Source organism: Panthera tigris, chromosome A1 (genome assembly GCF_018350195.1).
Source record: "Panthera tigris isolate Pti1 chromosome A1, P.tigris_Pti1_mat1.1, whole genome shotgun sequence".
NCBI lineage: Eukaryota > Metazoa > Chordata > Mammalia > Carnivora > Felidae > Panthera > Panthera tigris.
In genome coordinates, this window is record NC_056660.1 from 143,463,801 (window position 1) to 143,491,162 (window position 27,362).

Below are 27,362 nucleotides of genomic sequence, written 5' to 3' on the forward strand. Positions count from 1 at the left end.
TTCTTAGGGGAGTACAGGGTGGATAAAGAATGAGGAATGATTTATAATTTTTTTTAATGTTTATTTATTTTTGAGAGAGAGACACATAGAGCGTGAGTTGGGGAGGGGCAGAGAGAGAGGGAGACACAGAATCCAAAGCAGGCACCAGGCTCTGAACTGTCAGCACAGAGCCTGATGCAGGGTTTGAACCCACGAACCATGAGGTCATGACCTGAGCCGAAGTCGGAAGGTTAACTGACCATGCCACCCAGGTGCCCCGAGAATGATTTATAAAATTATAAGTGGCTGGGGATATAAAAATGGTAAAGGTGGTAGAGTAGCTTATGTGAGTGTCATTACTCTCACTTCTGGCTGAATGGCCTCAATGACTACTGTGATTGCCAAATCCTTGCAATAGAGGGCCTAACAAATTGAAAGTTAAGTGAAAGTGAGTATTTCATAAAAGTAATACATTTTTATAAAATACATATTTTTTAAAAAGTATTTTTAAAAAAGGGGGCACCAGGTGGCTCATCAGGTAACTGTCTGACTCTTGATTTTGGCTCAGGTCATGATCTTACAGTTTGTAAGGTAGAGCCCCGTGTTGGACTCTACACTGACACTGCAGAGCCTGCTTTGGATTCTCTCTCTCACCCTCTCTCTCTGCCTCTCCCTTGCTCTCTCGCTGCCTCTCAAAATAAGTAAATAAACTTAAAAAAATTTTTAAGTATTTTAAATAAAAAATAAAGTTTTAAAAGTCTGATATTCTAGCTGCTAATAAAATTTTTGCCTCTGATTATAAAGGTAATATATATTTACAGTAAGTTTAGAGAATGTGTTTTAAAAAATAGTAAAAGAAAAAATAGTGCCAAGGTATGGCCATTGTTGACATTAACATATTTCCTTCTTATATTAGTAGATATCTATTAAGTAGAAGATTTTACTGGATATTTATATTTTTAATTTAACATGTCATTAACACTTTTGTTATTGAAACTCAACAACTATTTAATATTTGTTTGAATAGGTATATATTTTATAAAATTTTAAAGGTATAAATATCTACAGTGTAAAACCTCCTTTCTTCCCTTGACCGTGAAGCTCATCTGTTTTCCTCCCCACAGGCAACCAAACCAATGTTATCAATTTTTTGTACATCCTTTCAGAAAAATTTTTGCTTGCATGTATATTTAAGCAAATACACACACACATCATCCTTACACTTAAAAAATTTTTTTTAATTTTTTATTTAGTTTTGAGAGACAGAGAGAGCACAAGTGGGGAAGGGGCAGAGAGAGGGAGACAAAGAATCTGAAGCAGGCTCCAGGCTCTGAGCTGTCAGCACAAGCAGGGCTCAAACTCACAAACTGTGAGATCGTGACCTGAGCTGAAGTCGGACGCTTAACCAACTGAGCCACCCAGGCTCCCCACTTCCACTTTTTTAAACAAGTCATAACATGTATTCCATTCTGCACCTTGCTTTTTCTTTTAGCACATCTTGGAGATGATTCTGTGTTAGTATAAAAAGAACTTTTGTATTCTACGTAACTTTACACTTTTTATGTGTTCATCATTCATTTATTTCTTCCTTATTAATGGACATAGTGAGTACCAATTCTTGGTTATTTATAAAAATGTACTATGAATAACCTTGTATATGTATATATTCCTGGTAGTGGAATTGCAATTTTAATAGGTAATTATCAAGTTGTCTTCCATAGAGGTTGCTCTGATTTATGGTCTTACCATTAGTGGATGTTTGATTTCCCATTCTCTGACATAGACACAAACATTTTAAGTAGTACAGTAGCTGTCAATTATTAGATACAAACATTACCTAACCTTTATGCAGTATTTTTTATCTTAATTTGGTCTAGTTTTTTTTTATTAGCTTTCTAATATAAGTGGTATGGTATGGGCATGGCATTTATCAAGTACTTAAATATGCCATGCTCCACATTATACATTTAACAAATATATAGTATTTCAAAAAAAGGTAACATTAGGGGCACCTACCTATTTGGCTTAGTTGGTTGAGTGTCAGACTCTTGATTTTGCTCAGGTCATGAACTCAGGGTTGTGGGATCGAGCCCTTTGGTGGGCTCTGTGTTGAATGTGGAGCCTGCTTGGGATTCTGTCTCTCTCTCCATCTGTCTCACTGTGTCCCTGGCCCCGCTCACACTCCTGCTCTCTCTCTAAAAAAAAAAAAAAAAAAAAAAAAAAAGCAATATTAAGACTTTTTTTTTATCAGTGACAGGTGCAAGTTTTGTGGTATTCAATGGAGCTCTCAAAACATCTTCAGGATTTCTTGCTAAGTCCAGCATAGTTGAAGGTATGAATTTCATTTTTAAGATTGTTTTAACGTAAAGATGTTTTCCATTTCCTTTTAAAATGTATTTGACACAAAAGAACATATGTAAGTTAGAAAGCACACTACCACAAATTTATATGAAATCATTACCCAACTCAAGGACCAGAATATTGCCAATATTTGGGTCTACCTTAAGCATAACAACTCTGCCATAGGCTGCACGTCCTGCCTGTACAGAGCCTAACAGTCAGTCTGAGGTGAGAACTTAGGGTGTTTCCTTAGCATGCACACACCCTGATCATGCACACAGTATTGTACATGTGTGTGGCCTTCTAAATTCCCAGAAATATGTTAGAGCTTTTCAAAACCTTATGGCCATCACATTCTCCAGCTTTTCCTTTTAAGTGTTTGGTTGGCCTATTGTTTGCCTCTTCTGTTCATCTGCTGCACAGGTGGCTCCACTGTTAATCATTGGCCTCTAATTGTTTTTGACAAATGCTCCCTGAGAAAGGCCTTTTTGTACTGGGCAAAATACCCAAGTCAAAATTATCAATTCTCTGGTAATGAGACTTTGAAGGAGCTCTGACCTCCTTTTGCCCTTTCCTGTGGCTACCAGGCTTTTGGTTTTTACCATGATTGTAGGCTGTTGGTTTTTAAGGCTTCCACTCAGCTAGAGAGGAGAGGATGGGAATAGGAAAGTTAAAATGACAGAAAGCCCAAAGCTTGCTTTTTTTATGAAGATCCAGCCATTTTTCTTGAATAAATATCCCCCAGATTGCTGCAAGACTTTAGTTAATTTCCAGAGTTCTAAAAAAGTTTCTTGTGACATTTTATTAGTTCCCTTGTTCTTTTTATGGAGGAGAGTATTTTGGGAGATTCTTAAGTCTGCTTTTTCACTAATGTCCTCCCTACTATCTCAAACATAGGTTTATAGGAAATTCTCTTATCTTTGGTGCCATGCACATACTTTATTCTTTTTTTTAGTAGTGCCTTGGCCACTTTAAGCCTTTCAGTTTTCCACATTAAATTTAGGACCAACTTGTCAGGTCCTAATGGTCCATTGGAATTTTTATTGGAATTGCGTTAAATCAATTAGTTTAATTTTGAGAAAAACTGACTTATTTTCCATTCTCAGTGTTCCTATCCATAAAAATGGGCTATCCTTAATTTAGGTAATGTTCACTGTCTTTTAGTGAAATTTTATAGGGGCACCTGGGTGGCTCAGTCAGAAGACCATGCAACTCTTGATCTCAGGGTTGGGGGTTTGAGCCCCATATTGGGTGTAGAGATTATTTAAAAATAAAATCTTTTAAAAAATTAAAAACTTAAATTTTATAGTTTTTGTATAGGTCTTGCATGTCTTCTTTTGATTTATTTCTGTAACAGATTTTATTGCTGATGTAAATGTATCTTTTTAAAGTTTTTGTTTTGATGTCTAGAAATTCATTTATTTCTGTATTTTTATCTTATAACCAGTAACACTGCTGAATTCTCATTGTTTACAATAATTTACCTATAGATCTTTTTAGAGTTTTCTTTATAGCTCAGTATATCATATTTTAATAATGGTAATTTTGCTTATTTCTTTACAGTCCATCTGGCTTTTATTTTTCTTGATTATTGGCTAGGTCTACCAGTTGAAGCAGTGAATGTAAATGCTCTTGTCTAGATCCATGTTTGTCAAATAATACCTTTTAAAAATAAGTGAGCTTTTATGATTCAATTTTGTGTGCCATCTCTGTCATTCTGATAATGGATGTGAGGTATCCAATTATATTTTTTCTTATTTCTTATCACATATCTTCAGGCTTTTTAAATGTTTTGGGGTTTTTTGTTTGTTTCATCATGATAAGTGTACTGCTTAATCCCTGTCACCTATTACACCCATCCACCTCCTCTGTGGTAACTATCAGTTTGTTCTCTACACTTAAGAGTCTGTTTCTTGGTTTATCTCTTTTTTTTCTTTCCTTATTTGTTTTGTTTCTTTAATTCCACATATGAGTGAAATCATGTCGTATTTGTCTTTCTCTGACTGACTTACTTTGCATAGCATTATACTCTCTACCTCTATCCACATTGTTGCAGAGGGCAAGATTTCATTTTTTTATGGCTGAGTAATATTCTGTGTGTGTGTGTGTGTGTGTGTATCACATCTTCTTTATCTGTTTATCTGTCAGTGGACACTTGGGCTGCTTCCCTAGTTTGGCTATTGTAAATAATGCTGCTTTAAACAAAGGGGTGCATGTATCCCTTGAATTAGTGTTTTTTATTTATTTTTTGGGTAAATATCCATTAGTGAGATTATTGGATTATAGGGTAGTTCTATTTTTAATTTTTTGAGGAACCACCCTGCTACCTTCCACAGTGGCTGCACCACTTTGCCTTACTACCAGCAGTACACAAGGATTCCTTTTTCTCCACATCTTCACCAACCCCTCTTGTTACTTGTATTGTGGATTTTAGCCATTCTCACAGGTATGAGGTGATATCTCATTGTGGTTTTGATTTGCATTTGCCTGATGATGAGTGATGTTGAGCATCTTTTCATGTGTCTATTGGCCATCTGGATGTCTTCTGCCCATTTTTAAATTGGAATATTTGTTTTTTGGGGTATTGAGCTGTATATGTTCTTTATATATTTTGGATACTAACCCTTTATCAGATATATCATTTGCAAATACATTCGGCCATTCAGGATGTTGCCTTTTAATTTCGTTGTGTTTACTGTGCAGAAACTTTTTGTTTTGATGTAGTCTCAATAGTTTATTTTTACTTAGATTTCTCTTGACTCAGGAGACATATCTAGAAAAATGTTGCTGTCACCTATGTCAGAGAAATTACTGTCTGTGCTCTTTTCAAGGATTTTTATGGTTTCAGGTCTCACATTTAGGTCTTTAATCTGTTTTGAGTTTATTTTTGTGTATGGTATAAGAAAGTGGTCCAGTTTCATTCCTTTTTTTTTTTTTAAAGACAGAGCATGTGCATGCATGAGCAGGGAAGGGGGAGAGGGAGAGGGAGGGAGAGAATCATAAAGCAGGCTCCATGCCTAGCATGAAGCCCAAAGTGAGGCTTGATTATGCAACCGTAGATCATGACCTGAGCCAAAATCAAGAGTTGGATGCTTAACCAGCTGAGTCACCAGGGCACCCCCCCAGTTTCATTCTTTTGCATGTAGCTGTCCAGTTTCCCCAGTATCATTTATTGAAGAGACTATCATTTTCGTTATTTATTCATCCCTCCTTTGTCAAGGATTAATTGACCATATAATTGTGGGCTTATTTCTGGGTTTTCTCTTCTGTTCCACTGATCTATGTGTATATTTTTATGCTAGTACCATTCTGTTTTAATTACTACTGCTTTGTAATATAATTTGAAGTCTGAAATTGTGATACCTCCAGTTTTGTTTGTCTTCTTCAAGATTGCTTTGGCTAGTCAGGGTCATTTCTGGTTCCATACAAATTATAGAATTGTTTGTTCTAGTTATGTGAAAAATGCTGTAGGTATCTTGATAGGGATTACATGAAATCTGTAGATTGCTTTGGGTAGTATAGACCTTTAAACAATGTTTGTTCTTCCACCCCATGGGCATGGAATGTCTTTCCATTTCTTTGTATCATCTTGAATTTCTTTTGTCAGTGTTTTATAGTTTTGAGAGTACAGATCTTTCACTTCTTTGGTTAAGTTTATTCCTAGATATTTTATTGTTCTTGGTGCAATTGCTTTGTTTTCCTTTTTTTAAATTTTTTTGGTTTATTTTTGAGAGAGAGTGAGCGAGCAGTAGCGGGGGAGGGGCAGGGAGGGAGACAGAATCCAAAAGCAGGCTTCAGTCCCTGAGCGGTCAGCACAGAGCCTGACACAGGGCTTGAACTCACAAGCCGTGAGATCATGACCTGAGCTGAAGTCAGACACTTAACTGACTGAGCCACCCAGGTGCCCCTGTTTTTGGTGCAGTTGTAAATGGGATTGTTTCCTTAATTTTACTCTGTGTTTATCAGTGTATAGGAACACGACCAATTTCTGTACATTGGTTTTGTATCCTGAGACTTCACTGAAGTTACTTATCAGTTCTAGTTAAGTTTTTGGTGGAGTCTTTTAAGATTTTTAAAAAAATTTTTAATGTGTATTTATTTTTGAGAGAGGGAGAGAGACAGAGCATGAGTGGGGGAGGGGCAGCAGGAGAGGGAGACACAGAATCTGAAGCAGGCTCTAGGCTCTGAGCTGTCAGCACAGAGTCCAACATGGGACTTGAATTCAGGAATGAGATCATGACCTGAGGCAAAGTTGGACACTTAACCGACTGAGCCATCCAGGCACCCCTAAGATTTTTAATATATAGTATTATGTCATCTGCAAATAGTGAGAGTTTTACTTCTTCCTTACCAGTTTGGATGCCTTTAATTTCTTCATGTTCTTTAATTGCTGTGGCTAGGACTTCATTACTATGTTGAATAAAAGTGGGGAGAATGAACATCCTTGTCTTATTCCTGACCTTAGGGGTAAAGCTCTCAGTTTTTCACCATGGAGTATGATATTGGCCTTTATTTCATATAAGGCCTTTATTAAGTTGAGGGATGTTCCCTCTAGACTTCCTTTAGAGAGGGTTTTTATCACAAATAGATGTTGTACTTTGCTGAGTGCTTTTTCTGAATCTATTGAAATTATTGTAGGCTTTTTCATGTTTTACTTTTTTGTGGTGGGTTTTGATTTTGCTCCATTTTTCAGGGCAGCATTTTGTCCTATGACCTCAGTCCTCTGACCTAAGAGTTGTTCATTTTCAGTTTGTTCAGTATTTTTCTTCTTGTAAGAATGGGAGTGACAACTTCAAACTCTTTATATGTTGGAGTAGACACTAGATGTCAGTATCATTTTTTGTAATACCAGTTGGCTGGCTTTTGTTGATCTGAAGCTGTATTTATTTGTTATTTTTGAAGGATATTTTTGTTAGATTTAGAATTCTTTGAAAGTTTTAATCATCATTAAAGATGTCATGTTGTCTCTTGGCCTCCATTGCTTCTAATGAAAAGTCAGCATAATTTTTTACATTTGTTTCCCCATATTTAATGTGCCCTTTTCTCCAGATGTTTTCAAGATATCCTTTTTATCTTTGGTTTTCACCAGTTTTACTGTGATGTGCCTTTATGTGGTTTTCTTTATATTTTTCCTGCTTGGCATTTATGGAGCTTCTTGAATATGGATCAATATTTGTCATCAAATCTTGGGAATTTCCTACCACTATTTTTTAAATATTCCTATCTTTTTCTCCTGGGAGATATCTATATATTTTTATCTGTATATATGTATATGTATATTTATATCTATATCTCTTTTATACCATCCCTTGGGTCCTTGATGTTCTGTTTATTTTTCTTTAATCATTTTTCTCTGGGTTCTTTGGATCGGATAATTTTCATTGACCTTTCTTCATGTTCTCTGAGTCTTTTTTTTTTTTTTTTTGCCATCTTCAATCTACTATTAAGCTTATCCATTGAGGTTTCAGTTTCAAGTTACTAGAACTTTTCAGTTCTAGAATTTCCCTTTGTTTTCTTTTAGTCTCTATTTCTGTTAATATTTTTTTTAATGTTTATTCATTTAGCCCATATTTGCTTTTCATTCTTTGAAAGTTTTGCTTTAGGTCTTTAAATATATTTTAGAATAGATGTTTTCAAGTGTGTGTTTAATACAGCATCTTGGCTATGTATCTATCTCATGGTTGGTTTCAGTTGTTTAGAGGCTCACATTTTCTTGTAGTTCTCTCTGGTAATTTTTGATTATATACTTGTCACTGTTAATATGCTTAGAGACTTGAGATTCTATTAACTTTTTCTGAAGAAGGTTTATATTTAAGCAGGCATTTTCATGGCAAATCATGTTGAGCTTGTGTAGTCTGTATTTTTCACTTTGTTAACAGATGGATCTGTGGAACTCCTAAGGTGTTTACAATCTGGCAGGACACTTCTCCAAATCTGTTTTGCCTACAGATTTTGTAAGGGCTTTGGTTTTTGTTTGTTTGTTTTTGTTTTGCCACAGTGCAAGTTAATGAGATGTTAATAAGGTCTCTCTACTTTGGTTGGTCCAGAGTGTCAGTATCTCCCAGCATTGCTTGGTTTCTAGTATCTCTGTTATGTTCCAAGCCTAATAGCTATTCTCTGTTAGGCTTCATCTAATCTAACTCGAATACTGTGTCCGCAATTCTTGTCCAAGGACTCAAAGGGATCCTTACACACAGTCATCTGGTGTCTCCCCCTTCAGTGTCTTGGCCCCAGATTCCAGGCTTCCCCAAACTTATCTCTGACTTCTCAGCCCAGTAATGGCCATTGTAGGTTTAATGGGTCACCATGCAGAAATTGTCTTGAAGCCTAGAACCTGGGCAATTGTGGGTGTACCTGTTGAGTTTTCCTCTAGGAATCACAGTATTGCACTTCATGTTGTTCACTACCTGAAAACAATTACCTCATATATTTTGTCTAGTTTTATGACTGGTTGTTATGATAGGGCAGTTTGGCATCAGTAATTTCATCATAGTAATGAAAATTCTTTCCATTGTTTGTTTTTTTTTTAAAAAGAGGGGGGCGCTTGGGTGGCTCAGTTGGTTAAGCTTTGACTCTTAATTTTGGCTCAGGTCATGATCTCTTGGTTCATGAGAGTGAGCCCCACGTCAAGGTATGTGCTAATAGCACGGAGCCTGCTTGGGATTCTCTCACTCTCCCTTTCTCTCTGCCCTTCCCCCACTTACACTCACTCTTTTTCTCTCTCAAAATAAATAAACATTACAAAAAGTTTAAAAAAGAATCCTTAACTTTGAAATACTTTTATTTCTTAGTAGAAAATCATTAAAATCATTTAACAGATGATATAAAACTTGTATCTTGTGCAGAACATATTTTGATAGCAAATTTTATGGATTAGATATATAAATTGATATTTAATAAAAGGAATGAAACAACTCATGAGTGAAACAACTCATTTTTAGATGGCTTAATGGTACAAATAACACCAGAGACCATGGATGGCTTGCGACTAGCTCTACGAGAACAGAAAGACTTTAAAATTACGTGTGGGAAAGTTGATGCTGTAGACCTCAGAGAATATGTGGATATCTGCTGGGTAGATTCTGAAGAGAAAGGAAACAAAGGGTAGGAATTTTTTGTTACTAAAATATAATTGATTTGATGGAAGGGGAAGGATAAAAATGCCCTGCTAACAAAATTAAGCATTTTATGAGTCAATATAGAATTATACCATTAATTTAAATGCCTATACTCTAATGAGTGGTCTTTTTTTTTCAAACATGTGCTTAACCAGCCTCATGTATATTTTCTTTTTTTTTTGTTTTGTTTTTTTGTTTTGTTTTTGTTTTTGTTTTTGTTTTTTTTTTCATGTATATTTTCTTGACTAAGATGCTATAAATTATTAAAGAGTGGTCACTTTGGGAGAGGGACAGTGATAAAATGTGCACTTTGTAGCAATGTGACCTTGATACCAAGGTTGAAAAAGGCAACATATTTTTTCTGTTGTTTGGTACCTATTTTTGTGAAGTAAGTAAAGGATACCCTTTGAGTGTTTATTCTTTTTTATGTTGATTCACCGTAAATACAATAACTGAATTTAATAATATATACATTAGAGGCCGTATAGAATATTACTGCCACTCCTTCCTTTCAGTTATCCATTTTCTTGCTCTTTTGGAGATTGGCTAAAGGGTCTATAGTAAAGAAGGAAAAAGAGGGCTAATGCTGAAGGATTCCAAAACCAAGTTATTGAAATTCCTCAGACAGCTTTTCTTTTAGGAGTCTAAGGCATTTTAGACCTCAGGTCTGTATTGGGCATATGAAAGAGTAGATATAATTTGCTACACAATCAAGAAATCTTGGTAAATGTTTTAATTATTTGTAAATATTATTTAAATATTTGTAGGTAATGAGCTGTCTTACTGCTATAAATTTATAGTTTTCATATATTTTCTCCTTATTCAAATCTAATGACTCATTTCATAGAAAGCATTTTGGTACTAATAATACTACCATATTGTGTTTTATTCTGTTAGTGTTATTAGTTCGGTGGATGGAATATCATTACAAGGATTTCCAAGTGAAAAAATAAAACTGGAAGCAGATTTTGAAACTGATGAGAAGACTGTAAAGTGTACTGAGGTAACTGAGAAAGAAGATTCCTTCCCTTTATATGTTGTGTTTGGATATGTTTTTTTTTTTTTTTTAACTTGGGAGATTTCTCATTGCAGCTTATTAACACTTTTTATATTACATGTTGAAACACACACATATTTTCATCCCAGACTGCCTTCTGTATACCAGATTTGGATTTCCGTAAGATTATTTCAGGCTTTGTATGGTACTGCCTGTACTCCCTGCCGGCTCATAGTTAAGTTTCGGCAGCATTGCCATCTTTGTATAGTAATATGTTATTTGACTGTATTATTTTCATTTTTCTCTTATTTTATAAAAAATAAAATATTTTATAAATATCAGTTTATAATCAGCATTCACAATGGAAAATTATTTTTGCATGTTTCAACTTTAAACTAAGAGGTTATGGAATTATAGATTCTCAACCCCTTAGTCTATGTCCATACTCTCCCTCACTCTACCTCCTGAGTCAGGCAATCAGTGTTACTCGTTTCTTAGGTATTCTCTGTGATTTTATGCATGTACAAGATACAGAGAAACTATAGAGGACATAGAAACTATAGAATATTATTTCTTTGTATGATTTTTAGCTTCATTAAGATCCTTACAGGAAGGTGATCTTATAGGGTGGACTCATTTGTATCCTTCTCTAAACTGAACTAACAGGGTTTTTGTTGCCACAGGTTAATTTTAGGTTAAAATAGCTAAGTCTTGCCATATTCCAGAATCTTTGGTTTTAAGCTCTTACTACTTACTACTTACTAATGTGTGTATATATAGATAATGCTTTTAACTTGTGAATTCCATGGCACTAACACTGGAATTTTATTAATAAAGTTGAATTGAAAATAGCAGTTATATTTTTCAAGCTACTTTTAATCTTAATCATGACTTGTTTCCTAATTAAATACATTTCAGGTGTTCTACTTTCTAAAGGACCAGGATTTATCTATTTCAGCAACTCGTTATCAGTTTGCAAAAGAAATAGCCATGGCTTGTAGTGCTGCACTGTGTCCTCACCTGAAAACTCTGAAGAGTAATGGGATGAATAAAATTGGTCTCAGAGTTTCCACTGATACTGATATGGTGAGGCATTTTTTGGTAATGTATTTTTGAAATGAATGTATCATATATTAAATAATCAAAAGTTTTTTCTTTAACCTTTTATTTGGGACAAATGAAGAGAACTAAAATTTGTTGAACATCAATGTGTACTACACATTGCATGTACATTATCATCTTTAACTCTCTTCAACAGTGGTCAGCAAACTTTTATGTAAAAGGTGAGACAGTAAATATCTTAGGCATTGTGGGCTGACGGCTTTTACAACTAACTATTCAGTCCTGCCATTATAGTGCAAAAGCAGCCATAGACCGTATATAAACTAATGAGTTCACTGTGTTCCAGTGAAAGTTTGTTTACAAAATAACTGGTGGGCCAGGTTGGCCCACGGGCCATAGTTTGCTGACCTCTGCACCATAGCAGTCCTACTTGATAAGTAGGTTTTTAATTTTTTAAATTCTGACTTTGTTCACATGATTTAAAATTACAGAATTCGAGAAATGTTAAAAAAAGGAAAACCTTAGTCTTCTTTCCTATGTTTTTCTCTAATGTGTCTTTCCTTCCTGTGAGTCTCCTTTACTACTCACACAAAATTCTTCATTTCTAACACTTCTGGTCACCAGATATGTAGAGAAACTACACCCACCGGCAAGTGGTTCTCAGACTCCAGCAGGATATCCAGAAATTCAACTCAATTTTGACACTTTATACCCAGAGAGAGAACATCAGATCCCATAGGTTAAGGGTTCATTCCTACAAGACTGTTCCCCCACACCCCTTCAGATGCTAATCATAAGCCCAGGTTGTCCGCTCTGTTTCTGAACAACCAGCTATAGATCAGAAATTCTAACAACCTCCTCCTTGGTTTTAATTAATTTCCTAGAGTGGCTCACAGAATTCAGGGAAACACTTATGTTTACCAGTTTATTAAAGGATATACACAGATGAAGACATATACATAGGGTGAGGTCTGGGAGGTTCTCAAGCATAGGCACGTCTGTCCCGGTGAAGTTGGGGTATGTCACCCTCCTAGTGTGGCTGTATTAGCCAGCCTAAAGCTCTCTAAACTCCCCACTAGTGGGATTTTATGGAGGCTTTCTTATGTTGGTAGGATCAAATAGTAATGCCATTTTTAGCCCCTCTCCTCTCTCTGGACAGGTAAGGGTAGAGCTGAAAAATCTAAAGCTTCTAATTATGGCTTGGTCTTTCTGGTGACCAGTCCCCATTCAGGAACCCACCCAGAGTCACTTCATTAGAGTAAAAGATACTCCTAGTGCTCTTATCACTTAGGAATGTATAAGGGTTTTAGGAGCCCTGTGTCACAGACAGTGTAAAATACAAATATGAGAACAAGAGACACTTAACAGTGTTCTTATCAATTAAGAAATTACAAGGGTAGAGGTGTCTGAGTGGCTCAGTCGGTTAAGTGTCCAACTCTTGATCTTGGAGCAGGTCATGATTTCATGGTGGGATGGAGTCCCGCCTTGGGCTCTGCATTGACAGCATGGAGCCTTCTTGGGATTCTCTCTCACCCTCTCTCTCTCTGCACCTCCCCAGCTTGAGCTCTATCTCTCAAAACAAATTAAAAAAATATATGTGTGAATATATATATACGTATATATACATATATATATACGTATATATACGTGTATGTGTGTGTATATATATATATGTGTATATATATATAATTACTAGGGTGTCAGGAGCCCTATACCAGAAACCAGGGGCAGAGAATGATATATATATTCTGTTGTCTCACAAGCGTGTATAATAGGACCATCTTTTCAAACATTTCCAGAGAGCAATATTCATGTTGTAGTCCATGTAATGGGTAGCCCCTAGAGATATTAACTCCAGATTATAATGTAAATGGTTCCCAGTAGAGTTGTATAAGATAATAGCCCTGGAAAGATCTCCTTCCCACTCTTGACTCCCAACCCCTATAGTCTATCTCCATACTCTTCTTCATCCTCCATTCCTGGTCACACAATCAGTGTTATCCATTTCTATGTAGTCTTTATGAATTTTTGCATGTACAAGCAAATAAGTATATAAATCCTTTTTATTCCTCCTTTTACTCTTATTTTTTAACCTTGCTCTTTCAATCTGTGTTTTAGAGATATTTCATATGACTACATATTCTTTTTAACAGTTGCATAGTAGTCATTTCTTATATAAATGTACTATAATTTATTTATAACTAGTTTTTATGTACTGATTGACATTTAGGTTATCCACAATATTTTGCTTCTGCATAAGTGTGAGTATATAACATTCTTAGAGTAGAATTGCCAGGTGTAAGTTTGTACTCAATAGATATTACCATATTGTCTCAAACAGAGGTTACTACCACAATTTGTGTGAGAGAGTTCTTCCCCCAAATCTTTATCAAAGCAGTATGTAATCAAATTTTTGACTTTTACCAATTTTATAGGTAAAAAATGATACTCCAGTATTATTTTAATGTGCATTTCTGTTTCCAACATCCAATATAATCAATTTTAAAGCAGGTTCTTCATTAGAATGGTTAATCTAAACATGAATGAGTTCATATACTGAGGGTTTGCTTTTCTTCAGTCAGGATGTGTTATACTCATAGTTCTTTTGGAAAGAACTTCTACTTTGATCTTACTATTAAAAATTCCTTTTTCAAGTAAGCATCTGGTAATTATTTGTTTCAGTAGCCCAATTATTTTTTTTAGTCAAATGTATTAAAATGTAATTTTCACCAGCAACATTACATTCAAATATTAAATATTTTTGCAACAACAAATTCAAAATAATTTTAAGTAGATTTTTTTTTAATACCATAGGTTTTTATTTATAAGTCATGTTGGTAATTATTTAAAACCTTAGTTCTCTAGTGTGTTTACATGTGCATTGAGAAGAAACCTGAAGTATGAAGTAGTGGTATTTAAACAATTTTCATGATGTCTATGGGAAAGACACTTACAACTTATGTAGCAGATAAAAGAATATATAGGAGATGTGAAACATTAGTTTATGAAGTATTTATCAAGTATTTTCTTAACATGCTTAAACTGATATTTTATATTAGTTTGTATTCATCTGCTGAGTTAAGCAAGATTGCTTACTTTCTAGGGTTGACTTACCAAGATTTTTTTTTTCCAGGTTGAATTTCAGGCAGGATCTGATGGCCGACTTCTTCCTCAGCATTATTTAAATGATCTTGATAGTGCTCTAATCCCTGTACTCCATGGTGGGACCTCCAGCTCTACTAGTTTACCATTAGAAATAGAATTAGTATTTTTCATTATAGAAAATCTTTTTTAGTGAAAGATATGAGTAATATATATTGCAAAGTAATTTGTTAAAACTAAATCCACTAAAACTGAAATGCCACAGACACTAAAAGTAAAGATTTGCTGTTTGAAACATGTAAGTTTTGCTTTTTAGGTAGGAAATGATCTTTTTAAATCATTAGCACAATATTTAAATCTCTAAAAATTTAAGAGACCCACAGTTTTTGAAGCTCTGACTTAATACAAGTTCTATAAAGACAAAGATTTTTTCTGTCTTTAATAAATTTGTAGCATTTACTGTGTTATTTAAATGCAAAGCCAAAGTATCTGCACTTATGTATACCTCTTTATGCCAAGAATGATTTTAATGAAGGCTCTTTTCAGATGTAACCTTATGAGGGAAATAGCTGTTACATATGCCAGTTACATTGCTGGCTTCTAGAGTCTGTTAAAAATGAATTTCAATGGCACAGTTTCCAGATCTTAGTCTTATAATTCTTTGAATAAGGCAGATAACGTATTTGTATAATTGGAGTGGAGACCTACCTCCATGATTAGATAAACTCTGATTATTTGGATCAAAATCAGAATTTTGCCTTTTTTCTTCTCAAATTATTATATATATATATATATATGTATATATATATATACATATATATATATATTTACACACACACACATATATATGGTTTTCTTCTTTATTAAATGGGTATTCTTAAAATAATTGTGGGTGCTTCAGAATTTTGTGCTTATATATTTAAATACATTGTTTTTATAGCAAAAACATGTGATTCAGTATATGTTTTATAAGTCTTTAATAATTTATAAATAGGTAATATTTTTGTATTGCAGTGCATTATGTTTTCTCCTTTCCTTCCAAAATATACCCCACTGTATTTACCACTTCTAAGAGTGATGGACAACAGGCCATATGACCCTTGAAGTAGTCATTATGTAGCAATAAATGAAGCCTAAAACAGGATTTTTTTAACTTCTCCTTTAAACCTTAGAACTTTCTTGGCGAGTCTGCATATTTTCAGTGACACCAATGTACTAAATATACATTTTAATGAACTAATTACTTTTGCATATTTTATATTCTCTATATGGTAGTTATTTTTTATAACAGGATATTAACCTAAGTTAAATTCTATGTGTTTGAAACTGTTACAGAACTTTCCTCTTCAAACAGCAAAATTGTAAGAAGTACTTTGTGTTAAGAAAAAAAAAAAAGTAAAGGGGATATTTTAGTTAGTCCTATAATTTACATTATATGAATATAATCATTATTTTCATGTTTCTTTTTTATTCTTATGTGGTATATGTTTTTGTATCAAAACACTCATTGTATATTTCAAGAAAAAAAAAAACTACACTAAATAACCCTGATGTAAGAAAAAGACTTATGAAGCATCTCAACACTAAATAACCCTGATGTAAGAAAAATACTTATGAAGACCAAGTCAGGGTTATAACTCAGGATCTGAGTCTCAGGCTAGGAGAGACTGAGAATTTTACTCCATTGGTCATATGGTTCCTACTGAATCACATCTGTAGTACTAGCCAAAGACACCCTATGAAGGAGATTATCAGTCTCCTGGAAGTAGCTACTTCATAAGCAATGTAAAATGTTGCAGCTATTAAATAAAAAGGCAACACAAAGTAACCTGTGAAATTTATTGAATGGTATAGGATAAAAACAATTGCATATCAAACTCAGTTTATGTTTTCTGTGTATACTGTGTGTTTATTTTGCAGTATAAGTAGTTGCACAGTCTATGAATACTGAAATTACTTTAAAATAACAATTTGGTGCAGGGTGCTTCCCTTGATATAGGATAGGATAGGATTTGGATTTGTTTTCATAAAGTCTCTACAATTAATAAAAATTGGAATAATGTGCCTTTGGAGGCACATTTTGAAGTGTTCTTTGTAGCTGTACAATATGTTTCTGAATGCCATTGTTACTTATTTGGTCATGTTCTTCACATTGGTACTTATTTTGAAATTTTAATTTTTTTAAAGGTGAAGAAATAGAATGGTTCTTTGTATTCAGTCTGCACTGATCTGTTTTGGTCTTACGCCTTTTAGTATTGCTCTTTTTCTCTGAATTTTGAAATATGAAGTAAAATCTAGCCCACTTGTTCTATGCAGCCACCAAACAAACTTTGTGTCTATATACTTGCTATGTACAGAGCACTTTATTAGGCTTCACTGGTTGACAGATGAATAAAGTATTTCTGTCCCTAATGGAACTGAATATGTGAAGCAGATAATTAACAAAGTAAAAGTAATTGCTATAATAGAGATATGAATCTTGACTACGTGGTTGGAAAACAACCCAGGAGGATGGCTATACCAATAAGGAGAAGGTTACCTGAGAACTTGTTAGATAGTGGGCATTAAACTTGGCTAGGTAAGAGATAAAAATCTGAAAAGTAGGTAATATATAGAAAGACTGGACCTTCTCTTGTATGAATATCTCACCTTCTGATTTAATCATAAAAGCAGTAGCCTGACTATGGTATCTCAACTGCCTAAATTTATAATATCCTAGATTCAAATATTGTTTTATAAGAACAGAACTTTTCTTTTTTTAGTAGCAAGTATAACTTTGATAACTTGACTCCTATTTTAAAAGAAAATATCCTGAAATAAACCAGAAACCTACAAAACCATCTTAGGTTTTAATTTTTTTCTTTGTGATTAAAAAAATATATTTCAGGGGTGCCTGGGTGGCTCAGTTGGTTGAATGTCCAACTTCTGATTTTGGCTCAGGTCACGATCTCATGGATTGTGAGTTCAAGCCTTACATCAGGCAGTGCAGAGCCTGCTTGGGATTCTCTCTCTTTCCCCTTCGCTGCCCCTCCCCCACTCATTCTCCCCCCCCCCCCAACATTAAAAAACTTAAAAAGTTTCATATATATTTATATATTATATATATATATATTTACACAGACACACACACATGATTCAAAAATCAGAATAATATACAAAACTTATTGTAGGGTCATCTGGGTGGTTCAGTCGGTTAAGCATTCAATTTCAGCTCAGGTCATGATCTTGCAGTTCATGGGTTTGAGCCCCATGCTGGCTGTGTGCTGACAACTCAGAGCCCGTACCCTGCTTCGGATCCTGTGTCTCCCTCTCTCTCTGCCCCTCCCCCCACCTTGCTCTCTGTCTCTGTCTCTGTGTGTCTCTCTGTCAAAAAGAAAAATAAACATTAAAAAGAAACTTATCAATGTAAAATTTACCTTCCACGTGTCTACCTTGTTCTTCTTACCCTCCAATCTCAACAAGTAATCATTTTTATTAGTTTCTTTTTTTTAAATTTTTTTAATGTTTTATTTATTTTTGAGAGAGAGCATGAGTGGGGGAGGGGCAGAGAGAGGGGGAGACCCAGAATCTGAAGCAGGCTCCAGGTTCCAAGCTGTCAGCACAGAGCCTGACGCAGAGCTTGAACCCATGAACTGTGAGATCATGACCTGAGCTACCCAGGAGTCCCATTTCATATGTATCTTCTCACAGTTTAGGTGTAGTAGCAGCAAATACAGATACATGTATTTTTTCCTCTTTTCATTTTTTATACACAAAAATGTAGCGTGGTGTTTATACTGAAGAACACATTCACTTCCTCAATTACTTTGAGTTATGAGGTTCATATTTAGAATTTTAAAGGTTTTGTTCCTTCTCAAACCACTATTGATAAAAGCTTATTAATTGCAGAAAGACAAAATCCTGTTACTGGAATTAGGACCATATGTTTCAGTGGGAGGACTATTTTTCTCATAACAATTTTTTTATTACTAAAACACTTGCAAGCTTATTTTTTATTTGAGCTATACTTAAAATTTTTTAAGACACCAAGCCTTGCCATCTAAATTTATCTTTTGCTATATAATCGACATTTTCTTTTCACATCAGATTTTTGTAGTTTCAAATCTTTTATTTTTTCTTTTGTATTAAGCTTGGAACAATTTAATATTTAACACTCTTTAGGAAATACTTTGTGCATCTGCACTGATAAAATTGCAACCATATTTTTCATGCTTTATACAAATGAAGAAGTAGGTCTAACTCAAGTGCTTTATTATGAACCTCTGAATATAATAAAGGTTTTCTTTTTCTTTTGGTAAAATACAGTGCTTCCCAGCCTCCAATATAACCCCCAGTGATCCCTACCTCCTGATATTCATACCCTTGTGTAGTCCCTCCCACATAACACTGTTGGTCTTTGCGACCAATAGAATATGGCAGAAGGGTTGGGATGTTATTTCTAAGACTGTTGTGAAAAACTATCCCTTCTATCTTTGGTGCATTTCTTCCCACTCTTCCTTTCCTCCTTTTTTTTCTATCCTTTCTTCTTCACTCTGTGCCTCCCTTCCTGTCTGTTAGATCACTCATTCTTGGGGAAGCCAGGTGCCAGGCATGGGCAGCACCATGGGGAGGCCCATTTGACAAAGAACTGAAGCCAACAGCCAAATGAGTGGAAGTGGATCCTACAACCCCAGTCAAGCCTTCAAATTGCAGTCACAGCCAAAAGGTTGTGACCTCACGATAACCACCAAAATAAGCCATTCTCTGATTCCTGAACCTCAGAAACTAAGATTATAAATTTTTCTGGTGCTAAATTTTCTGGTGATTTGTTATATGCAGCAAGTACTATTAGATAACTAATATAATATTTTTGAGCAGCTATACACAAAAATTGCTAAAAGTGATTAACTCTTAATAGAATAAAGCATATTTCCTAGCAACATTTATGGATTACATGCCACAAGTAGGATGTGCTATGTGCAGAGAATACCAATAGAATAGGGTTTGGCCATATAGGAACAAAGATGGAGTTGTGGGAAACTTCCTGTTTCTGGGAATTGCATGTTGGGATACTTAGATCCATTCTTCTGCTGAAAACCTAAGGTGATTAAAATACAAAACTCTTCTTAAAGCATCAAGATATTAGGAATGTTCAAGAGGAAAGAGAAAAAGAGAAGTTGGCATGTGGTCCTATTTGAGACAAACTTACAGGGTGAGGGGGGGTAGATATCAAAGTTCAAGAGCCACACAAGGTTGTGCATCTAATCAGAATCATGAACCTAATGGGAATTTTCCCACAAGGCTGAGACACACCAACCCCAAAGGGTTTTAGCCTTGGGATGAGGAGGAACCAGAAGTACAAAGTATTATAAAACTGTAGCCAAATTTAGAATTGCCTACATCATCCAAACTCTTAAGCATTTAACTTGCTTTAAGGTGTTCCACTCTGCAGAAGGAATAAAAATGTAAATCTTCTCCATAGCAAAGTAATTTCATTACAGGCCTCAAATTACTTTTCAAGTATAACATTTACTAACACACAGTTAAATAAGGAGTCATGTAAGGAAATGACTCCAGAGCCAAGAACTAGTAGAAATAATGAAAAACTCCTTTAGGTATTAGATTCCTGATTTCTGTGTTTAAAAAATAGGTGTGAGGTACCTGAAGGGAATGGGACACCATAAAAAGTGATGGAGCTAATTTGGGAAAACACTGAATACACATGTTGCAAGAATATATAAAAACTCTAAAGCTCTAATTAAGTAGGTTTAATGGTAGGATAGAATACAGCCATTGGGGAAAATTTATAAATAAGGATATAAATCAGGAAAAATTCTCCAGAGGTGCAGCCTGGAAAGACAACAAGTTGGAAAGAAACATATACAGCAGGTATTGAGAAGTCATAATATATGCTTAACTAGCTTCAGGAGACAGCAGAATAGGACACAACAAATACTTAAAAACATTTTTTTTAGGGGCACCTGGGTGGCTCAGTGGGTTAAGTGGCTGACTTTGGCTCAGGTCGTGATCTCGTGGTCTGTGAGTTAGAGCCCTGCATCAGGCTCAGTGCTGACCGCTTGGAGCCTGGAGCCTGCTTCAGATTCTGTGTCTCCCTCTCTCTCTAGCTCTCCCCCGTTTGTGCTCTGTCTCTCTCTGTCTTTCAAAAATGAATAAATATTAAAAAAAAATTGTAATGTTTAACTTTGAGAGAGAACACGAGCAGGGGAGGGGCAGAGAGATGGAGACAAAGAATCTGAAGCTGTTAGCACAGAGCCCAATGGCTGAGCTCAAACCCATTAGCTGTAAGATCATGACTTGAGCCAAAGTTGGACGCTTAACTGATTGAGCCACCCAGGCACCCCTCAACAAATATTTTTAAATATAAACTTTTGAAAACTGATGAAAGACATTACTCCACAGATTTAGGAAGCTAGACAACTCCCAAACAAAAAGGAATCATTATAGACACATAGGAAAACAGGAACTGCCAGCTGGCACAGAGTCCAAGTAACAGTTTTGCTCTCTCTAGTCAAAAAAACAGGAAAAAAGGAGTTGGGGCCATGAGACAGACCTTTTGAATTTACTTGCCTTATTCCCGGAGAGCTGCAGAAAAGCAGCATGCGCGCGCGCACACACACACACACCCTCCTCACCATGTGTAAACCCTGTGAGGGAACCTTGCCCTACACCAAGCTAGAGACAGCAAAACAGCATCACCCCCCTCTACCCACTGGTGCAGTGGTGGCAGACAATCAGACTGCTGGGTGGAATACTGGGAATGGTTAAGGGAGGCCGAAAGCCCCGACCTTCTACCAGAAGACCAAGGAGGAGGATCTTGGAACCAGAGAATGTGGGTAAAGATCATAGGAAGTGAACCTCCAAATTTGTGTATAAAATCCTGGACCAGTCCCAAGCTGTGCATGTGTGAAACTGACCAGAAGCAGCTGAGTAAGGGTTTTAAACACTGAACTACACTGCATATCACTATAGGCATTAACTCAGAGATAATGTGGCATAAAGTAAATATCACAATAAAGCAAGTCAAATTTGAATTTTTTGACTTCCCAGCGCACATAAAAGTTATGTTCATACTATACTGTTTTCTACTAAGCTGTGATAGCATTATGTCTAAAAAACAACTTACATGCCTTAATTTTAAAATTCTTTATTGCTAAAAAATGTTAACCATCATTTGAGCTTTCAGCACACCATAATCTTTTTGCTGGTAGAGGGTCTTTATCAACCAAGTTTATGTAATATTCTAAATCTTTGGTGTCATTTCAGTAATCTTCACAGCATCTTCAACGGGAGTAGATATCATCTCAAGGAACCACTTTCTTTGCTCATCAATAAGAAGCAAGTGCTCATCTGTTCAAGTTTTATCATGAGATGGTAGCAATTCAGTTACATCTCCAGCTCTACTTCTAATTCTAGTTATCTTGCTATCTGCATCACATCTGTAGTTATGTCCTGCACTGAAGCCCTGAACCCCTCAAAATCATCCATGAGGGCTGGAATTAACTTCTCCCAAACTGGGTAGTGTTGATACTTTGACCTCTTCCTATGAGTCACAAATGTTCATAACAGCATCTACACTGGTGAATCCTTTCGAGAAGGTTTTCAGATGACTGCCCAGATCCATCACAGGAATCAATACACAGCTCTAGCCTTACAAAATATTTTTTTCTTTTTCTTTTTCTTTGAGAAACAGTGTGTGTGTGGGGGGTGGGGAGCAGGGATGAGGGGCAGAGGGAGAGACAGAATCTTAAGCAGGCTCCACGTTCAGCACAGAGTCCAATGCAGGGGTCAATCCCACGACCTTGGGATCATGACCTGAGCCAAAATCAAGAGTCACATGCTCAACTGACTCAGCCACCCAGGTGCCCCACAAAATGTATTTCTTAAATAAGGCCTGAAAATAGAAATGACTCCTTAATCAATGGGCTGCAGAATGGATATAGTACTAGCAGGCATGAAAGTAACATTAATCTCATTGTACATCTCCATTAGAGCTCTTGGGTGGCCAGGGGAATTGTCAATGAGCTGTCATATCTTGAAAGAAATCTTTTTTTTGAGCAGTAGGTCTCAACAGTGGGCTTAAAATATTCAGTAAACCAGGGCGCCTGGGTGGCTTAGTCGGTTAAGCATCCGACTTCGGCTCAGGTCATGATCTCATGGTCCGTGAGTTCGAGCCCTGCATCGGGCTCTGTACTGACAGCTCAGAGCCTGGAGCCTGCTTCGGATTCTGTGTCTTCCTGTCTCTCTGACCCTCCCCCATTCACGCTCTGTCTCTCTCTGTCTCAAAAATAAATAATAAAAAAATTTAAAAATTAAAAAAAAATATTCAGTAAACTATAGTGAGAAAATGCTGTTGGAAAAATGGCACTGATAGACTTGTTTGACACAGGGTTGCCACAAACCTTCAATTTGTGAAAAACACAATTATCTGTGAAGTGCAATATAATGACTATAATGAGGTATGCCTGGATGCAGGTTTCAGACTGGCCACTGGGTGGAGCACGATCAGGGCAGATTAGAACCGCACTATAATGGTATTGAAAACTAAATTATCATTGGAACCACAACCCACATACAGCTGTCCAGAATATGTGGCCTGAACTAACAGGATGGGCTACAAGCTAAAACAAACCAAACAAAAACAAAAACATTCTTCTGAAGACTTGAACAGGACTGAGAGTTTCATAATATTCAATATATGTAGGAAATAATCCAAATAACATGTAAAACATTAGGGAGATCTAAACAACTCTAAAGGGAAAAGACAATGAACAATAGCCAATTCTGGGGTTAGTCAAATTTTGGAATTATCAGAAAAAGACAACATGTTATTTTAATCATGTTCCACAAAGCAAGGGCAAACACTATTGAAATGAATGGAAAGGTAGAAGTCTTCACCAAAGAAAGAGAAGCTATAAAAAGAACCAAATTGAAATTTTATAAGTGAAAAATACAAATAACAAAAAATTTACTAGAGGGTTTTAATAGAATAGAGACAACCAAGGGAAGCATCAGCAAATTTAAAGATACATCAGTAGAAATTATCCAGCCTAAATGACAAAGGGAAAAAAAGGCTTTGAGACTTATGAGAAAATATCAAAAGGCCTAATATTCATGTTATAGGAGTTGCAAAAGAAGAGGAGAAAAGACTGGAAGAAAAAAACATTTGAAGAAATAATGGCTGGGGTGCCTGGGTGGCTCAGTCAGTTAAGCGTCTGACTCTTGGTTTCAGCTCAGGTCATGATCTCATGGTTCATGAGTTTGAGTCCAGCATCAGGCTCTGTGCTGAAAGTGTGGAGCCTGCTTGGGATTCTCTCTCCCTCTCTCTCTGCCCCTCCCCACCTCTCAAAAATAAATAAACATTTAAAAAAAAAAAAAGGATGACTGAAAATTTCCAAAATGTGGTGAAAGACATAAATTTATATACGTTTACCTAAAATTATATTTACAGCAGTTCTACTGGCATAGAAAATGCTAAAAAGTTAAAAACCATACCCAGGCACATCATAACCAAACTGATGAAGTAAACATAAAGATCTTGGAAAGAGCCAGAGGAAAAGGACACTGCACATTTTTTGGAGAACAAAGATTTGAATTATGTTGTATTTCTTACCAGAAACCAGAGAAAGTGGAACATCACTTGTAGAGTGCTTTAAAAAAACAAAGCAAAAACAATTATGAACCCAGAATCCTTTAACTAGTAAATATATCCTTCAGGAATCAAAGTGAAATAAAGACATTTTCAGAAAAAGAAAAATGTAAGATAATTCACTACCAGAACTTCTGTAAAAGAAATGGTAATGAAAATTTATAGGGAAGGGAAATGATAGAAAAGGGAACCTTGGAATGCCATGAAAGAAGGAAAAACAACAAAAATGGTAATATTTAATAAATAGAAAGGACTATTTCTTCACCTTTTAAGTTTGCTAAAATATGTATAACTGCTGAAATAAAAAATATATAACACTGACAGGATGTTCACCATATATAGATCTAATACATAAGAGAACTACATCCTAATGGGAGGATAGTAAAGGGACCTATATGGTTGTAAGGTTTCTATATTTTACTTGACGTGACAAAAATTCAAAGTAGATTGCAAAAAGTTTGGGATGCAATAATCTCTAGAGTAATCACTAAACAATATACGCATGGAGATTTACTTTTTAAAAGTCAACATATAAATTAAAATGAAATTGTGTAAAATAAAAAATTCAAAAGTGGGACACTTGGATGGCTCAGTCGGTTAAGCATCTGACTCTTGATTTCGACTCAGGTCATGATCTCATGGTTCGTGAGTAGAAGCCCCACACTAGGATCTGTGCTGACAATGTAGAGCCTGCTTGGGATCCTCTCTCTCTGAGCATCTCCCACTCATGCTTGCGTGAGCACTGCCTCTTTCTCAAAATATCAAAATATGTGGACAAAGAGAAACAACACATTCTGTCAAAATAAGTATGGTTCCAGAAGCTCTCACTGGGGCTATAGCAGTGAGTCGTAGAGAAAGAGAGACACCGAAGCTTTTGCATTCCCAAATCACTGGGAATAAAAGGTAATGTTCTGAACTGTAAGTGCTTTTAAAAGCTTAGTTCCCATCCTTTGCAATTTAAGTTGAAAACAACTGTAACTATAAAGTAAAAGGAGGACTTTGTGGACAAGTCAAACTAAGAGCCTGATATTCAGGATAAATTCTAGAAACAAAGTAGAGTACTCAAAGTTTAGTCTTACAATAGTTGACTTAAAGACTAAGAGTCACAGTTAAAATAAATCTGGATATATCCTATCATTATGAATCCGCTTTTCTAAAAGTTTCAGTTTTATTATCCCCGATTAATATGCTCACTGTTTTTCTATTATTAAATGGTGGCAACTGTGTAAAAATTAAAACAGATTATTCTGTCTTGAAAGTTCTGTACCACATTGACCTTAACCTTCTCCATAATAGTAAAATTTGGTAGATTCTTATTCAGAATCTCTATACTGTAAGTATATAGTATTTTTCTAATTGTTTTAGGTCATGAAGAAACTAAACCCCCTCCCCAAGGGAAAAACACACATAAACATAAAATTCTGCATAGAATTTAAGGAGATACCATATTTATTAAACAACAACAACAACAACAACATCCCTGACTTCTAAGAGAAATTTGGAAAACAAACTAAAATTAAAGTCTTACCGAAAATAAGATACTACTCTAAGCCACAATTCCTGCCTCATCTCACACTTTAAAACAAATCTCCTCAGGATATTCACATACCCCATCAAAAGCTATTTTATTTATTTATTTTTAAATGTTTATTTATTTTTGAGACAGAGAGAGACACAGCATGAGCAGGGAAGGGGCAGAGAGAGAGGGAAACACAGAATCCGAAGCAGGCTCCAGGCTCTGAGCTGTCAGCACAGAGCCCGACGCGGGGCCTGAACTCACGAACCGTGAGATCATGACCTGAGCCGAAGTCGGACACTTAACCGATGGAGCCACCCAGGCGCCCCAAAAGCTATTTTTTTTAAAAACAACAACACTTTGGCAGCCTTCAGACTCAAAATTATTAATGTTGCCAGAAGGATGAGCTTGGGTAAAAAAGTAAAAATTTGTAAGTTATTGAAGTATCTGTCTTATAAATTTTTTTTTAACATTTATTTATTTTTGAGACAGAGAGAGAGTATGAACGGAGGAGGGTCCGAGAGAGGGAGACACAGAATCCGAAACAGGCTCCAGGCTCTGAGCTGTCAGCACAGAGCCCGACGCGGGGCTCGAACCCACGGACAGCAAGATCATGACCTAAGCCAAAGTCGGATGCCCAACCGACTGAGCCACCCAGGCGCCCCGAAGTGTCTGTCTTATAAAAGAAGTCCTTCTCACAGGCAGAAGAGCTTTTGGAGACCACTGCCAGGGTGATCATGAGAATCTTTAACACTCCTCTGTGACAATCTGCAGTTGTCTGTGTCAATTTGACTTGCAAATTGTGCCAATCATTTGTATATTTATGTATATATATGTATATTTATGTATATATATGTATATTTATGTGTATGTATATATATATATATATATATATATATATATATATATGTATATACACACACACACACACACAAGTGCTGAGTGGGAAATAACCAAATTCTAAGGCCAGCTACACTCTTACCCAAGAGTGAGTTATGTATACTGAATCAAAGGTCATGCTCCCCTGATGGCCTCATCTTATTCCGCTCCTCTACTATGTACGTCACCACTTCTACCCAGACTGCGTTACTCAGAACTAACAATACACTATTTATTCCTATTTATTTATATCATCAAAACCATCTCTAAACTCTCAGATCAATGCCCATTTGTTACTTTCTAATCTCATAAGTTTCTATGTATCTGCTATCCTTTCCTCAATGTATCATATACCCTTAACTCGTGAAACCTTTCCTTTGTGCCAAAAAAAGCAATTAGATACATATTTGGTACGAAAATTCCCATTCAAAAGTAGAGAAAATAGTATGATGATGCTCCATGTACTGATCCTATAACTCAGATTCAACAATTTTCAAGATTTTCCACTTTTGCTTCATCTATCCCTTTATTTCTTTGCGGGAGTGTGTTCAACCAAATCTCAGACATCATCATTTCATGCTAAATACTTCAGTATGCAGCTCTAAAAAATGGACAGTGAACAGTAATTTTAATTGAGTCAGTAATTATAAAATATATGAAAATATTGACCTAATACCGTGACCAATAGGTGATAAAAACTTTTGAACTGCAACTGATACCATC

The 27,362-nt window shown here is 35.6% G+C and overlaps 1 protein-coding gene and 1 long non-coding RNA gene across 11 annotated transcripts in view; one reads left to right on the forward strand and one right to left on the reverse strand.

Moving 5' to 3' along the window:
• ZFYVE16 (zinc finger FYVE-type containing 16) overlaps positions 1-22,254 on the forward strand; it is a 58,011-nt gene extending 35,757 nt beyond the window's left edge. For 4 of the 6 annotated variants that reach the window (XM_042989232.1, XM_007079804.3, XM_042989228.1 and 1 more), the window contains 5 exons: positions 2,231-2,311; positions 9,261-9,423; positions 10,335-10,440; positions 11,353-11,520; positions 14,630-15,417. In XM_042989232.1, coding sequence (XP_042845166.1) covers positions 2,231-2,311; positions 9,261-9,423; positions 10,335-10,440; positions 11,353-11,520; positions 14,630-14,791 — 680 coding nt within the window. In that variant the 3' untranslated portion in view covers positions 14,792-15,417. Of the gene's footprint in view, positions 1-2,230; positions 2,316-9,260; positions 9,424-10,334; positions 10,441-11,352; positions 11,521-14,629; positions 15,418-21,861 lie in introns of those variants that run through there. The other 2 variants (XM_042989233.1, XM_042989236.1) reach the window with 2 other exon arrangements.
• LOC122239513 overlaps positions 1-27,362 on the reverse strand; it is a 44,005-nt gene that overhangs the window by 14,822 nt on the left and 1,821 nt on the right. For 2 of the 5 annotated variants that reach the window (XR_006218708.1, XR_006218703.1), the window contains exon 2: positions 14,611-14,732. This is a non-coding gene — a long non-coding RNA (uncharacterized LOC122239513). Of the gene's footprint in view, positions 1-1,371; positions 2,175-9,313; positions 9,402-14,610; positions 14,736-27,362 lie in introns of those variants that run through there. The other 3 variants (XR_006218710.1, XR_006218705.1, XR_006218707.1) reach the window with 3 other exon arrangements.